Source organism: Alligator mississippiensis, chromosome 4, assembly GCF_030867095.1.
Source record: "Alligator mississippiensis isolate rAllMis1 chromosome 4, rAllMis1, whole genome shotgun sequence".
NCBI classification, from domain to species: domain Eukaryota; kingdom Metazoa; phylum Chordata; order Crocodylia; family Alligatoridae; genus Alligator; species Alligator mississippiensis.
In genome coordinates, this window is record NC_081827.1 from 44,154,051 (window position 1) to 44,171,754 (window position 17,704).

At 42.5% G+C, this 17,704-nt stretch overlaps 1 protein-coding gene across 2 annotated transcripts in view; it reads left to right on the forward strand.

Moving 5' to 3' along the window:
* Nucleotides 1-17,704, forward strand: part of SLC13A1 (solute carrier family 13 member 1) — a 92,460-nt gene that overhangs the window by 45,591 nt on the left and 29,165 nt on the right. For both annotated transcript variants that reach the window (XM_059725927.1, XM_059725928.1), the window contains exons 2-4: nt 1,076-1,209; nt 13,922-14,050; nt 15,716-15,852. In XM_059725927.1, coding sequence (XP_059581910.1) covers nt 1,111-1,209; nt 13,922-14,050; nt 15,716-15,852 — 365 coding nt within the window. In that variant the 5' untranslated portion in view covers nt 1,076-1,110. The remainder of the gene's footprint in view (nt 1-1,075; nt 1,210-13,921; nt 14,051-15,715; nt 15,853-17,704) is intronic.

Sequence of the window (17,704 nt, forward strand, 5' to 3'; positions counted from 1 at the left end):
CTGAGCATATAGGGCCCATTAAGCTGGTGTGGTTGACATACTGGTTTCTGGAAGCTGTAAGCACTCTGCTGCTGAGTCCCTTCATTAAGATAGCATATTCTCATTTCATAATTGCTTTTGCCCCATTATCTTCCACAACTGGATTCCACAATAATTCCCTCCCTTTGAATCGGAATCAGTTTTAAAACAGCTGTTTCCCTAGTACTTTCCTCCACCATGTGAAGCAGAAGTGAAGCAGTGTCTCCCATACACTGTGTCCTTCCATGCTTTTCCTCCAATAAATATCTCATCAGTTAAAAATTCCCCATTACCACAAATAGTGTTCCCTAAGCTGCGTGGCGTGTGCAGCCGTGCAGGCATGCTCATGCCACGCTGCCAGGCATGCCTGTGCGGCCGCACACACTATACAGCTTAGAGGGAACAGTGACCACAAAGTCCCCTTCCTTAGGTAATTCTGATCATTGCTCATCCTTTTCCCCCTCTTCCTAATCAGGAGGGGTTATCATCCCTGCCCTTTACTGCTTTTACCTTTTCCAGAAACAATGGCTCTGTCTGGTTTTCTTTTCAGTTTCTAAGGCCCTTTTTATGCTTCTCTTTTACATGCATGTAGTCAAGCAGTAATCAGGTGACCCCTTCTGCCAACATAAAAATTCCTGAGTTACTTGGAAGGTGCATTTGCATAAAGAGGTAACCTGTCCTTGGGCCTGAATGTATGAAGAGGGAAAATGCTTCCTGTTAGATATGGGTTGTCTTCAGTTAAAAAATTACTAGAAATCTCTTAACACCTTTCCATGTCTGGCTCACTATCCCCTATTCAGTTTATAAAAATACTTTTTCAGGGGCAAAAGAAAATTGTAAGGAAACATCTCACCTTACGAGGAGGGGAAAAATCTAGGCTCAGGTTATTACATACACTTTATCTCCCTAGTGTTAATAAAGACACTAAAACAATAAAGAACAAGATTCAATTTTAACTTAGCTTCACTAGCCCATCTTTTGCAATGGCTAAAGGTGACAGTTTAGAAAAATATTAATCCGAGGCAGCTACTTAAAGGCCATCTGATTTTTTTCGTAGTTTCTGCAGGGAAGCTGAGCCTCCAGTCACCAACAATGAAGATTTTCAGTCAGCTCTTGGTCTTTCGAAGGTTCCTGCTCATTCTCCTCACCCCACTGCTCTTGCTTCCACTGCCACTCATCATCAGAACCAAAGTAAGTGACCTACTATATGAGGCAATTGTATATGCCTATACATTTCTGTGAATCTCCAATGCACATTCAGAGAGGTTAGTTTCTCAAGTATGTTTGCATCATGAATTATGAAATATGTTTGCATCATGAATGCTTATCCTGTAATGGCATTTCTACAGAGATATCTAAAATAGAACAGCCATAATGCAAATGTCAGTGGCAGTTATTCTAGAATTGGCTTCATATCTATTTTCTCTCCTTAGGCTTAGATTTCTCATTTCAAAGTGGGAATTGAAAATCCAAATCATCCAGATGGCTTTGAAAATCCTGCCCTTAGTATTTAATTTTGGTCACATTGAAAGAGCTCGATCTATTTGCAGTATATTTCACCATGGCTTTAAGATTGTTTTCCCTTGTATTTTGCCTTTTAAAGATTACTATGTGCTTTTTTATTATTATTCTAAAGGAGGGAAATTATGGTTTCTTTTCTGTTTTTTACATTAAAAAAACAGGAACATTAACTCTTGTCTAACATAGAGTCACACTGGAGGAAAAAGAACCAGAGTAGAAGCCTGTCCCCTTGTTTAATTGAGTGGGACAGAAGGTTAACAGTGTATTCATTGAGCTGCCTTGAAATGCAGCTCATGGGGCTGAGATATTTCACAACGTCTTCATCACAGCATGTGTCCCACTCCTTCCCCATAAATTCATAGGCTTATCCATAACCCATGTTCCCAAGGCCCAGAGTGCAGAGGAAGGAGTATGCTAAAGAAAAGACCAAATTCTCCCTTGCAGCCCCCACCCCCTCCGCCCGCCCACCCGCCCAACCATGTAAAAAAGAAATAAAGAAAAAATTCTGATCTTAAACATCAGCAAGTGTGACATGATATCCTGTATAATTGTCATATATCTTATGCTTGCCCATTGCTATAGTTACTTTTTACCCCTTTTTTCTTGAAACTGTTCTTCACTTGTTCTTAAATGTATCTCATTGAGCCTTTCAGAAGAAAAACTCAGCAAGTACTTTAAAGTTGGGTGAGGAAGGGAGAAAACCTCTTGCTTAAGTTAGAATCTGCATTCTAAGCAAAAGTTAGAATCTGCATTAAAAAATCCAATTTCTGTTAATAAAATCAGTGCTTTATACTACAGTGTTTGTATTAACTGAACAGCTGAAGCCAAATCATGTCTGTTGTGGAAAATTGTGGCATGCTTACCATTAACACAAAATTACCTTTTCCATTTTTATCTAAGTAGGTCATTTGTTAGACAATGGTCAAAATGTTAATGAAAAGATTTTTCCCCTGAGCAGTAGAGTGATTTGAGTTTTATGCTCACTCTTAATGTGTTCTTGACTCATTCAGCCCATCATTAATTAAAACAGCATCATTTGATTTGTATTCTCTCTTGGTTCTAGTAAAAACAACATACTAGGAAGGAAGTATCTTGAAGTTAAGTGTATTCAGTGAGATACTGTTTAAAGAAAGGGGCAGGCATAAATAAGGGGAAAAGGTAAGGCTGAATCTCTGTCAATATAAATTGGTACTGCCTTTGGTGGAACCAGAACCATTTCTGCAAGCAGAGAATTTGGCACATAGCCCAAACCACTAGATCCAACTCAAACACAGAAGTTTCCAGTGGAGTGAAATTAGATTAAATTAAAAATGTATTTTTGTATATATCAGTACTAAAGGTGGGGCTGTGCTGTAGATTACGTAGAGGGAACATAAAGACCATCTCTGTCTTTGACCCCTGGCTGAATGCTAGTGGCAAAAGCAAATAAAGTGCAGAGAGGGCATGCTTCTGGTGTTCCTAGCACTGTTATTCCTCATGAGGGATGAAGTCAAGACAGACTGATTATGTGTCTATAGCCTACCCTCTCTCTGCAGCTTGCAGATGAGCTGGCCAGCTGTAGTGGGGATTTAAAACACTTAATGACAATAGCAACATTTAATAAGTAATTCTTAATCTTTGCTAGTAACCACTTTTAAAGTTTAAAAGCTAAATGCTTCCATTACACTTAACAGCATAGTTTGGGTATGAAAGAAACCTTCTAGTTGTTATAATACCACAACAGTCCTAATTGGCACACTTACTTCTGTCTCTGGCAGAAGATAAGGCAGGAGGGCATCATAGGCTCAGTACAGGTGTTCAAGAAGGCTGAGGTGAGCATGCTCTAACCTCCAAGCTTTACTCTAAGTGCCCAAGGTTAGGTTAGGAGTAAGCAGAACGCACTTTAGCTCTTGGGAGGAGAGGGAGCTCACAGCCTGCCTGCATGGCCCAAGCTCAGCAGGTAGCAGGGCACTCACATGCCTCCCAGTGCACTCAATGGGCTCCCTGGGCTGCTGAAGACTCCTGAGCAAAGCTGAATAGCCAAGCCACACCTGACTGGCTGCTGGGCATGGGCCACCATGCCCCCAACCCCCTACCACTGTAATTTGCACGTGCCTTTGTTTCCTGGCCTGTGCACCCAAGCAAGCAGGGAAACCCAGGAGCTGTAGCAGGTCCTGTTGGTCTCCCTGTGTGAGTCCTGTTGGAGGCTGTGGGATATCACAGCTGCCCACCTGGACCTAAAGTGACAATGGCTTGTCATGGCATGTGCACTCATCGCCATGAACCAGCAGCCAGCCAACCCACTCATGATCATCCAGTGCACCCTACACCCACCATGTGTGTGCATGCCCCAGATGCCTGGGTTCTGTGTTTGTGAGTGTGGTGTGTCCTGGAAGCCTGGGGTTTCTCTGTGTGTGAGCAGTCAGGATGTTTGGATTCCATTTTTGTGTAGGTGGGTGTGTATGTGTATGTCCCAGACACCTGGGTTCAGTGTGTTTGTGTGTGTGGTGTGTCCCAGGTGTCTGGGTTGTGTGTGTGTGTGTGTGCGCGTGTGTGTGTGTGTATGCGTGCGCATGCACGCACCCTGCACACACACAGAGAAAACTTAGGCATCTGAAACATGACTGGGCCATCGACTTTCACACAACCCATAAAGACAATTCCTGCCTCTTACACAAATCCCTGTTCCCCAGGATGGGGGCCAAGCTTTTACCCCTCCTGCCCTGGCTCATGAAGCCCTATGGACGATAGCTGGACCGCCATGGGGAGCATTTCGACTATGAACTGGTCCTGGCACCCTGAACACTCGCAGCACAGGGATGGGGGAGAGGGCGAGCCTTCCACCAATCTGTGTGGCCGCAGCCCTGTATCACATCAGGCTGTCCAGATCCATGAAGCCCTGTCCTACTATCTCCCCACCCACATGGACCGGGAGCCCTCCCCAGATGAGTAGGACTGGAAGGTTTTGAGTGCCCACAGCCTGGCACTGGGCCATAGGTCTCCTGCCCTGGGCTCCTCTGGGCCTGTGTCACAGCCACTGATGCCCACAACCCAAGTTGCCCAGGCACCATTCCCCTTCCCTTCTACCTCCCCAATTCCCTCCAGGGGCACCACACAGGAAGAGACGTGCCTCAGCTTAAAATGTTGCGGTTGCCAAGCTTTAACTGTGTCTAATAAAGAGTACCTGTTGAACATCACCTGTGTCTCAGCTTGGTCTCTCCTTGCAAAGGGGTGACAGAACCTGGAAGAGTGTTTAGGGTCAAGCAAACGACCACAACAAACACAAAACCTTGGAGGGGAGGCATTGGGTAGGGGGCTTTTGTCAAGACCAGGGGTGACTTTGTGTAGGAGTATAACTGCTGCTTATACTTTGCCTGCTGAGCTCAGTAAATGCTATCTGTTGATGCCCTTCCATGAGTGATGTTGCGGGGAGGGGGATCTAGTTACATGCAAGTGTTTGAGGTGTCTGTGCTTAGCCTCAAATATCCCATGGAGCACAGCATGGCTTTATAGAAACAGCAAGGACATGTCTATTAGGTAGATTTATGATCCCATTGAATGGGACATACTCTCTTAAGCACCCAAGAGCAGGGGTGGGGGGCAGAGAAGGGGGAATAAGTGCCTTGGGTGGGCTCTAGACTTCAGCAGGAGAAGGCAGGGGAAGTGGGCAATTCACCCTCCCTCTATGCCCCAGCCTTCTTGTCCCCCACCCCCTCACTCTTGTTCATAATGGCCTAAGAGAGGGCAATAACCACAGTGGGTGGCCTGTGGTAGCTTTGACTCCTCTCCTGCTACCCCCTCCTCCCCCTGATGGGCTCCATGTTTTCCCCAGGGCCTGGGTCCCTGTCATGGTGACATGGAGCTGGGATGAACTTTACCGTTATGGGTTGCATGGTGTCCTAGCATGGGGCCTCACTCATCAGGAGAGGTGTTGGGAGAACTGGCCACAGGTCCTGTGGGTAAGCACTGTCAAGTGATGGTATTCATTATGAATTCATTTGAAAAAAAAAAGACACTTACAAAGGAGGTATATGATAGAAATAAGGAGAGATCATCTCCTCTTTTTGCTTTCTATCATCCAGAATTGTAACCCTTCAAGAACAAATGTAAGCAAAACTATTCTAAGGCATTTATACACATGCCTTTTTTCCCCACGATGCGCCAGAGATCTATCTGCCACTTTGAAGCAGACTCAATTAATCAAGTCTGCTCTGCACGTGAGCTGAGGTGACCAGCACTGCATCGCATGCAGTTGTATAAGCGGCGAAATGCGCATCAGTGCACAGAAAATGGCAGTGGTGCACTTTTGAACCAAAGCACCTCCAAGGTGTTTTAGTTCAAAAGCACACTACTGCCATTTTTCTCAGTGCTGATGCACATTTCACCACTTACACAACTGCAAGCATCACAGCACCAGGTGCTTTTCAAAGCACTCAGTGCTGCAGCACTTGCACATGTAAAAATGCCCCTAGTGTTGGAACCAAAACTATATGCCAGGTTCAGATCCAAGACTCTAATGCAAATACTCCCTTACACACCTAAATTGAAATGACATACTTAGGGCTTTATCCCTTATCTACATGAAAGTGATTTTTGAATGAACTAGGCAAGTCCAGAGAGTTTTTGGTTCAGAGTCAAGCACTAACCTAAGTCTTAGGCAAACACAAACTTGGTTTGAACAAGATGCTGTTTGCATCAGGACATTACAAAATACCTTTGAGTATACACAGTCACATACTGCATCAGATGCATCTGAAATCACTTTGGAAAATACAATATGGAGAGAGTAGATATTATGGATTTTAGATCCTGAAAACAAGAAATACAGTTTACTTTTGGTTCTTTCCCCACCCCCACAAAAGCCTTCAGATGAAGGAAGTTGAGTGCTATTAAAATATTTCAAACAAGACTTTGCGTCCTACTTTACACCCACACACATAACTAGCTCTATGTTTATTTTTTTTCAGGTATATACAGCTCAGCAGCTTCACCTGATAAGCCTTAGGTGGCTTCATTCACCCCTGAACGTGCTGTCTGCTCTCTCCCCATTCCTCTAAACTGTGGAATTTTTGAATATTTGTAACTTCTCTTAACCCAGCTGGGGATGTGATGTTCCCCAATTCAGGCAGTTTCTCTAATTCATGCTAGGAGATGAAACAAGAACAGGTTAGAGATGTACTTTATAGACTAAACAGTACAGTACAAACAACCAAGCCTGTTCTACTTGAAATCAAGGGGAGATTACCCCAATTTCTGATTTAAGTATTACTACATCTCAACAATTTGCATGTGACTGAAGAACTGTGCAATGCACTTAAAAAAAACAACCCAAAAACTCCTCCCCCCACCAAATTTCACTGCACTATCCATTAAACTACTTCAGAAAACGCACAATGGGAATGTTGTTGCCCTGAGCGAAAACAAATGATGCCTTTGAAAACTTTTGACCCATTTCTTGGTAAACGATAGTCCAGGCAGTGCAGGTAGTAGTTCTACTGCCTGTCCTGCAGGCACACAATGCCTCCTATTGGCTGCTAATGTTAGGATGCCAGCTTATTAGGCAATTAAAAAAGAACTGATGGAATATTGCCACAGTACCAAATACCTGGTGATCTTAAGTCATCCTTTTTGGGGTACAAGCTGGCAAGTGGGATAACCTAATAGCTTCCACTCACTAGGGTTTTCGTGGGGCAGGGAGAGGTGTTGTTTGTCTCTTGGCTTCCTAAATCTGTACAGATTTTAGGGAATCTACTGGATTCAGAAGGGAAAATTAAATCATTGCTTCTTTTGCAGGCAGCAGATTAGGAAGGCAGGAAAGAGTTTCCTCTCCTCCCATTAAAGAATCTGAGCCGTTTCCTAAGGGGAACATCATAAACAATGTGTAAAAAAGTTTTGGGGTTTGTGTTTTTTCGATTGCTCAGTAGTGTCGGGGCCGAGGGGCTGTGGCCAGCAGCCCGGGCACGTGGGCCAGGGAAAGGGTCAGCATGGCGAACTAGAATTAGGCACTGACGCGCAGAGGTTGATTAAAGATTATTTTACTTACACCATAGGTGGTCGCGGTGCAGGCAGGAAAACTTTCTTGAGTTGCAGTTACAAAATGAAAACAAAACTTGAACAAGACCCGCAGAAAACTTGAGCCTCTTGAAACAACCCGGACAGAGCTCTGGATACACACACACGAAGTTTGCTAGGCTCCGTGGACCGACCGAAATGAGAGTCCGAAAGGTGACTCTCCACGAGCGCACAGGGTGGGGTACGTCGTGGGATCAGGCAGTGACGGGGAGGGGCTAGAGGTTGATGAGGCCCCTGTATCCTCCTTTAAGGCACACGCGGAGGTTGTTAGGCTCCACAGCGCATTTAGAGTTCTTCACAAGATGGATGTGAAGTTCTCCTCCTCCAACTTGGGCGGAAACTGCTCAAGCCTCTTATACAGCTAGCAGGCCAATCGCTAGCCGCCACGTGGGAATAATTTAGGAACAGCCAATAGTGGGAAACAAATTTACATATGGGTGGCGGGAACTCCTTTGCACCGGGGTTTTCTCTATGCAACTGAGAATTGCACCGTGCAAAGAAAGCTCCATGTGGCGGGAAATAATTCTGCAGTGCCGAAGCACACACAAAATCATACCCTTTGGGTCATGACTAGTGGGTTAAAGAAAAGAATGCTATTTTAAGGCTAGCAAAACCATTGGATATTATTATTCATATAGCCAGGAAAAGTGACAACAGAAAAATGGTAACTAATAAAACATACAGTGTGGGAGCTTGACAAAACTGAAGTTCCTGGACTTAGCTGCCTTACATATGTATCTGTAGGACTCCCAGCAGCATACCTCAGACTCTGTAACAGACTGTTTGAACCATCTTTCTATCAAGTGCACATGGCTCCACACCATTACTTGAGTGACCAGAATTATTAGAAATTGACTTTAAGACATGAGAACAGCGAAACACTCTCTGCTTCTTTATGGGCCATTGAATGCATCCAAGATTTCTGAGACTTTGGGTCTGTGAGCTGGACTCATGGGTTTCTGGTCCTGCATTCTGTATTGAGCACAGGTAGAGTAAGTGCTTCTCAAAATCTACATTTTACACATGCATTTGGTTTCTCCAGACAACTTAGAAAGTAGTGATGCTACATATTAATATGCATATCTGTACTGATGTACATTTTGGGCATGTTCAAGTATATGTTTTACTTCCATACTTGCCCATTGCCAGAAATCAGTGCAGGTGAATCTATTATTAAGACAGGCTAACTGTGAACAGAAGTAAACTAGCAGCTAACCCACATTCAGCATTGCTCTCCTGCACCCATGATAATAGGCAATAAGAGAAATTTAACAATAAGCAGTTTTCTTTGTGTGGATGGATCTATACTAACTGGAGGGAGGGCATGGGCTGGCCTGGGGAAAGAGACTTCACTGACTCTTTTCAGTGAAAGCCCAGGGGCAGGGCTGGCTCAGCATGTGGGCAGACCACACGAGCTCTGGCCAAGGCTACAGCTCCACCTGGGAGGAGGGGGGCAAGCAGGACACCACAAAGTCCCGTGGGTGGCAGCAGAATGTAACCTATCATGAGTTGCAATGGGATCTTGTACAAATGTTCATTATGGCACTCTAACTTGCAGCACTGAAGTCTGATACCACATCTATCCAGGGTTATCATAGAGCAGGATCTGCCATTTTTTCAGCACTCTGTAGTCTGACCATCTGTTCAGTTATGGCAGTAAAGCACTTTCTGTGCACCTACTGTGTAATAAGTGTAACTTCTTACCTGACCATAGAGACTAGCTTGTTCAGAGGCATAAACTTTCATAGGGAACAACATACTTAGTCATGTACTGATGCAACCAACCTCAGCATCTAATGAAATGTATTGTTGTTCGCAAAAGCTTGTCTTTCTGAATTAATTAATGTCTAAGCTGCCTGTACATGAGCATGGAGGCTGCTCCAATGCACTGTGATTACAATGCTTCAGAGCAGAGTCAATTGAGTCTGCTGGAGTGTGGTAATTACCACACTCAAGCAGCCTCCCATGTCTTGTGTATCAGCATCAGTATACCACAATTCTGAAGTGCGGGGATGCTGATACACAAGATGTTGCTGCACTTTTTATGAGCTTTTTATCCCCAACAGGTTTGTAGGTGCTCAGTGCCCTCAATCCCTAGAAGAGTGACAATATATACAGGTATGGTTCAAGGACCTTTATTCAGCACTTCAGCTTTATTTCTTTACATGTAACTAATGGAGCACATCATCATTCCTTGCCCAGATAACCTAGGGCCTCTTCTCAAAGACCCTAGAGATTTCTGCTCTACAGGTCACTTGCCTAAGAGTCATTACTAGGAAACAAATGATCAGTCACATGTGAGGTTAAACCCAAATAACTTCAAAGGAGACAGTCACCCTGTCACAGGTGGTCTATTAGTGTTAGACACATCAGTGGGGCGCATTGCTGTTTCCTATACTATACCAATGTTGTGCACAAAGGGAGGACCTTAGTTATCAGGGTTAACAACCCAGGATACGTTTCTTGCTTAAATTGACTTTATGGCACAATCTGCCCTTTTTCTCTCAAGATGAGGCATGTGATTGTGGGGTTTCAAATTATTTCAAGTAATGAAGATGATATATGGGTAGGCTAATCTTATCATTTAATCCATGTTACTGATTGAAAAAACTCTTATATGTAGGAGAGGTGTTAATTAAGAAATGTATAAAATGGTCTGGGACAAAGAGACCTGAGTTTCATACACATGTCTCGCTCTCAATAGTTTTTTATTAGTAGTCTTTATGCATTTGGGAATTGAATATATGACTATTGTTCAAAATAGGAAATCAAGATTCCTTGGCTACAGCAGTTTATAGCTTGTACACACACACACATTAAAAGAACACTCAAAATCTCTAATAGAACAGTGAAGGCCAACCTTTTTGACAGGTATGCCCTTCACCCTCCTGCAGTGCCACTCCAATCCCCTTCCCCCGTCTGATTTGCTGCTCTGGTTTCTGTTCCCTCCCCTATTTCTTCTCTCTTCCCTGCTCTCTACCTGACCTGCCAAGTGCCACTTGTGGCATGTGCTGTGGGTTGGCCACCCTTGTAATGAACATTATTAAGGTGCCAAATCAGGCATTGAGAAATGAGGAAATGCCAAAATACATTTGGATGACATACAGCTTGGAGACTACACCCTGAAAGCCCCACTCCCCACCCCACCAACCTCCCAACTGTAGGCTGCCTGCTGTGGACTCGGAAGCTTAGGCCCTTAGACCCACCTTCCTTCCTCCCCACATCCCTTACCAGCCAGGGTTTCCAGATTCTTCAGCCACCTGGCTCACTGGACTGGCTGATTCCTAAGGCAGCTAGCACTCTAGGCTATGGGAGTGAGAAGCTACCTGGCTTGAGAGTCTGCACGTGGGGTCTTTGGCCCTGGGGAATTCTTCATGGCAGGGTCAACCCAGAATCATGAATACTTTCTGGAAGTCCCAGCTCCAAGGAAGTCCATAAAGGAGGTTTGTTACATTTGTCTTTACTCTTGACAAACGAGCGTCAGCATTTTCTAATGAGAAAATATTTCATTGGAAAATTCTGACCAGCTGTATAAACAACCAGGGCCAGATGAATGCATGGGCAAACCAGGCACACACCTAGGGCCCTAAGTGAAGGAGGGGGCCAGTTGTGCTTATTTTACATATTAAAATAATTAAGTGAATAAAGTAATATAAATATGCAGTATTAAGTAGGGGCCCATGAGTTTGTTTGCCTAGGGCCCACTAGAGGATTAATTTGGCTCTGTGTACAACCATATTCGCTGCCCCCCCCCCCCAACCAGGTTAATTCTGGGTACTGAATGAGGTAGGAGTACCAAATACATTCACACTGGTATGTGAGCATGTATTTTAAAAGTGTATCTTAATACATTTGCACATGGGGCAGATTAAGTGTTTAAGTGTAACTTGATATTATGTTTTATTTTACAGTAGTGACATAAGAGTATATTCAAGATCATGCCCCTCATTTTGTTAGTTGGTGTACAGTAGCAGAACAAAAAGACAGTGCCTCAAAGAGTTCTACAATCTTAGTCACCATCTAAATTACGGTCCCATTAAATACATTCTGCTCCCACTTGAAAGCCCCTTATACTTCTAATAAAGAGAGGTTAGGATAATTAGAATCAGACCCACTGCATTCATTATTTTTAAAATTAATATAATAAATAAACCTCTTGGTCTGACATGATCCACATCGTCATTTTCACATCTGGTTACCCAGATTTTAATATAAAGTTATACATCCCAGAGCTGGTCACTTACAAATAGGATATGGCAGGACACATTTTTTTTACATAAGATATACTTATTAAGTAATTTTGGAATCAGTAACTTCCGCTCAAGCTTCAGTGACTTTTGTTATGCCAATTCCATGTTAATAAAAAACCACACTGAGTAAGGGTTTTCTTGTACTTCTTTTGGTATAGATTTGATTTCAGTTAAGAGTATGATGACACATAGGAGTCCCATTCAGAAGTCATTGAATCTCAGTGGAAAACTCCCATTTATAAAATTACAGAGTGAAGGGGGAAATAATCATTCATTAAATCCTTTAGAAATAGTTACATTAAAACAAATATGTGAAACTAACAAAAACAAGCAAAAAAATCAAGAAAATGTGAAGTTATTGCATAAAAACACAAGCATAGACCTTTAAGATGGTCATATTAGATCCATATTATGCAGATATTAGAGCAAGTACCTGATGTGCCTTGAATTTTGTGATATAAACTTTTCCCGTGGAGAAGTGAACTGCTACCCCCCATAAATTCTAAATGGAAAGAAATAATATATAACCATTACCTATTCCAAAGGAACATGATACATACCAACATTAAAAGATACTCTTCCCTTGTTCTCTATAATAATCAGACATTTTTATTACAACTTAAAGGTGTTAGATTGAGAGTACTAGAAAATGAAGTCTACTTTTTTTTTCTACAGAACAGATAGGACATTCACCTACCATTCTTCACATTCACCCACCAATGCACCTCATCATATTTCTTCAGGATTCAATTTCAGGCAGCAAAAATCAATCCCATTTCTGCAGACCCTGTAAACAAACTTGCAAATTAATGTCAAATTGGACAAAAGTTTTGTGATAGAGGCACTCTGTCACAGAGAAGCAAACAGGTGCCAAAAGTTCATTTCACATAGACTACTGCTATTAGAGTTAATACTTAGCTGTTACTGATCTGTATTCAATTTTAAATTATCTTTCTGAGCTAAAAGAATCTGTATCCCAGCATTTTTCTCCCTAAACTCTTCTGTCTCCCCTCCCCCTGCACACACATGTGGTAACACATCACTGAGTGCTGGCCAATCTACACACACGTGCAATTTTCATCTCCAGACCACTTATGGTAATAAAGGTCACTATAGCAGAAGTGTTAACCAAATGGATACAAAAAACAAAACTCACCTGGTTTTACTGCAAACTTAAAGCTCAGAGTTGATTTGAAAAAAATTCCATTTTTGCTAATTTCATTATGATGCAGTGTCTTCCTATTACAGGGGTGTAGGTTGTAGCCATGTTGGTCTACGGACATAGGTGGACAAGGTTCTTTGGGTAAATCTGATATCTTTTATTAGACCAACTCAAATAGTTGGTCTAATAAAAAATAAAAGAATTTTTCCAACTATTTGAGTTGGTCTAATAAAAGGTATCAGGTTTACCTAAAAAAACCCTGTGTTTTCCTATTTATTCTTTATTGCCAAATTAATGGTTGCATTTCAGTGGCATCTCTGAAGGGAAGCCTGTACTTCCAGATTCAGAATGGAAAGCAAGATAAAATGGCATGAAACAACGAGAGCTGTAAATCTTCTTGTAAATCTTGGACAACATTGAGAGTGCTGGGTGAAATCCTTATCCTGCTGACCTTTGACAAAAATCTCATTGATATCATTGGGAGCAGGATTTGACCCAAGTTCTGTCTGGGACTTTCCTGGGAGATCACAGAGTTCTAAGATTTTTTTTAAGCTGTTGAGTATTTTGATTTATGTTAACTCATGGGTCAAAGCAGGATCCCTGTATAATATGTCTGATGAATTGTGTTTGAAGCAAAAGGGAAGTGCTTGTTTTAACTGTTCTGTGCTTAGAACTTGAGCTAAATATTTAAAAACTAACTTAAAAATGGATTAAATACTGTCATGTCATTATACATTAGTTTATTATTAATTATTTATAACAGCATACTTCATATTATCAGGAACAAATAACAAGGTGTGGGTAAAATCTGGGCCCCATTCAAAAACCATAGAAGTCAGTGGTCTCTGAACTGGTCTTTTATGCCACAGTGGGTTTTATTTGCTAAATGTTTTTTTTAATGATGTCTTGTGTATTTTAGGAAGCAGAATGTGCCTACACCCTGTTTGTAGTTGCTATATTTTGGCTCACAGAAGCTCTGCCCCTGGCTGTTTCAGCATTGCTTCCTGCACTAATGTTCCCAATGTTTGGCATAATGGCATCCAAGCAGGTAATCTTCCCTTTCCTCTCCATTTTCTTACACTGCATAAATTAAATAGTCATCAATTGTATAATTGCCAAAGAAGGAATTGTGTAATATGGTAGTTTCATTACCTATCTCTTACTACATGTTTGTAGAACATCTACTGGAATAAGGCCTCAGGATCACTTGCTTGCTTAAATTTAAGTAGATGTTTAAATGGTTGCCTTAGACTGAAAATGACTGTTTTGAGATCAGTAGATGAAAAATTGCTGTATATGTGGAAAATATTAATATTGGCATAAGATATGATATGCCAAGTGCCAAACACCTACCTATCTACCTAGCTAAACACCTCCATATGCTCATGCTCTATAGGGGCAGGGGGTTATCTGACAGTGTTTTCAGTGAGAGGTAGCTGGTTGCATCAATGGTAAACAGGTTATTAAAGTTAATATGTGAAATACGCTTGATGATCTTGGTTTTTGGCGCTATAGGCTTTATTATGTCTCCCATTTTTTACATTAGTTTAACTCCACTTACTTCAGTGGAATTATTCTGATTCATGAGGGTCTAAAAGACAGCCTTGATCTAATTAAAAACAAAATAGAGACTTCCCAGTCTGCCCACCTGACTTTCTTGCCACACCTTTATTGTAACTAGATAGTTGTTTGTAGGTGGGAGGCTGCCCATTTTAATGCCCTGATGCCAAGGGCATAATACACAGTTATTATGACCCCATAACTCCTGACCCCATAACTGGGCTGCACTTGGCCTCTGGCCTAAACTTGGCCTCAAGTGTCTGTAGACATGCCTTGGCCACCTGCCCCCTTACTGGGGCCTCTACTCCAGCCAGCTTATGCACAGTACTTCAGGCCCCCACAGACCCTGCCCTACACGGCCTCTGGCTTTCACTCTGCCCCCTCACTGGGGCTTCTGGCCCTTATGTCCCTTGGTTCTCAGGTGTCTGTTGATGAGCCTGGACCCCCCAGCTCAGCCTATGGCCCACTCAGGCCTTATGTGTCTGTCAATGTGCTTTCACCCTGCCTCAGGTCCCATTCAGTGGGCCTGGGCCTTGTGCTTTTCTGCCATGGTGTGCTCCCTTAGCCTTTCCACTCCACAGGGTTATCCACCAGGTCATGGGGACTAAGGCTTTCCAAAAACCCCATCCTCACCTTTCACTAGGGAGGCACCGGTGTGGCATTTCCTGAGGATTGCCCCACCACAGGCAGTTCCACCACACCATCCAACCCCAGCAGGGTGAAGTTTCAGGTCAGGACCCAGGACCAGGAACTTCCTCCATGCCCATAATTCCTACCCTGTCCTCCAAGTGTTCTGGCAGCAGCAGGACGCCTGCTGGGAGATGTTCACCCTTTGGCTACCAAGTTGCAATGGCTGGCCCTGCTCCCTGGGCCAGGTCTTATACCCATGCTGACCAGCCCTCCACCAATCAGGCAGCCTCCTGACTGCCATGTGACTGCCTGATTGGGCCTGCTCCCACCTGCAGCCTGGTCTGCAGCCTGCACAAGCCCTTAAAGTGGCAGGCACCCTAAGGTGCTCTGCCACACTGGTGTATATTCTATACATATTCCCAAATTTACTTTTGCTGAAACTGAGATTTAAAAAATGCTATCATATCAAATAGTGATGAATAAAAACCCCACCCATTTAGTTAACAAATCTGTTTGATTTCAGGTGGCATCGTCTTATTTCAAAGATTTTCATCTGCTGTTAGCTGGAGTAATTTGTTTGGCAACGTCAATAGAAAAATGGAATTTGCACAAGAGAATAGCTTTGAAAATGGTGATGCTGGTGGGCGTAAATCCTGCCTGGTATGTGCTAAATACTATAGCAAAAGACAGTAATGTTCATAAAACATTTTGTATCATAGAAATAACAGCCCACAGAGGTGGAGTATTATTTATTCAGAGTGGAAATCCAGGCCCTCATTGCTGATGAAATAAAATGGATATGTGAAATGCTTTGATTGAAGTATAGTAGGTGGAACTTTATTCTTTTGCTGAAATTCTAATCATAGGGATAGTGTGGATAAGAATGAAAATGACTTTAATGCCTCCAGCATTCAGAATTGCTATGCAGCTTTCAGAACACAAAAAGCTTACAAATCTCTGGGTAATTTGAGGTTCCCATTTCTTAATTTATTGATAATAAATGACAAACCTGAAGCACACAACTGAAAAGCCATGTCATGCGTTCATTGTTAATTTCTAATTCAGTACTACTTACAGCATAATAGGCACTTTCCAAATATACAGTTAGAGGCCCTTAAGATTTCACAGTTCAAAGGAGGCAAACAAAATCTGTAGGACTGAAGAGAAGGGGAAAATTATACTTTATAACAATTAGATTGAGGGCATAAATTCTTTATAATTGGCCTCTCCTTGGGTGGGATTTGTGAAAAAAGTTACCAAATAAAATTGACTCTCCTCTCACTTGAATAATGTTTTGAGGGAACTAAATGGACATGTTGCTCATTTAACATAAACCAACAATATTGCATGAAGTGAATATTCCACTGTTTGGTTCTGAGCAGGAAGGCCATGAGTAGAGCAGAGGCCTACATCTGCATGCCAGAAAGATAGGGCAGTGAATTGGTGGTATGGATCTGACTTCCCAGAATATGAAGTGTTTTAAGAAGCAGAAAGGGAAGGAAATTAAAAGACTTGAAAAACAGAAATCATAGATATCAAAGGTACAAAGGGTCTGCTAGATCTAATCTCTCCTCCTGGCAGAACAGGATCATTCCTATTCTGCAATGCTTTGTCAGGCCCGCTATTAAATAATGTACATGATGGCACTTTTATTATTTCCTCTTTTGATAAGAATTCACCATTAGGAAAATGTTCCTTTACTTACTTGTTCTATGTTCTCCTATTCACTCTTAGCTCTACCCCTTGAGCTACACATGTTTAGTAATTTTAAGCTTCCTGGATATTTAGTCTCTACATTATGGCTGAAATCTTGTAAGCCAATCCTTATCTGAGTTCTCTGCTGGACAGTTTTCTATACAGGAAGGGAATGTGCCCTCAGGGTATGGAGAGTCTATGGAGCCATTCTACAACCAATCCTGCCACCCTGGGGCAGGAGTAGTTTCTTTCCAACACAATATGAAAGCACAAGCTCAGTCTGTAGCTAAGGTGGGAAGATCCTGTAAAAGGATCCTCCAGTGTAATTCTCATCTCCATCCAACTCATAACCAGTTCCACACATCCATAGCAAGCTGTTATACAAAGGCCTTTGTGCTATACACCCTGCTCTTCTAAAGCAGTAGTCAGCAGCATTCAGGCCCTGCCCTTCCTTGTAAGAATTTTTCTACTTTTAGTACCAGGGCAGCCTGTGCAATCACAGAGGCAGAGAGTGACTCTGCCCTTTTATGTTCATGTCTGAATTCCTTCCAGGTTAGTAAGAGTATATAAAGGCATCCAAAAGTAAATGCTGTATTTTAGGTACAGTGGTGCCAGCAGGATACAGAGAGATGGCAGCCTCAGTTATTCAGTATGTAATACTACTTTGTATGTAGCCCAAAATCACACAGGACAGAAAATTCTTCATGGTAAACCAGCAATACATGTTTTAATTGAACAGGCATACCCTTTGCATATTGATCTGACCTGAAATTCTGAGTAAAGTTGTGCCTTGAGTGTCAATACAGACACGTTTGGG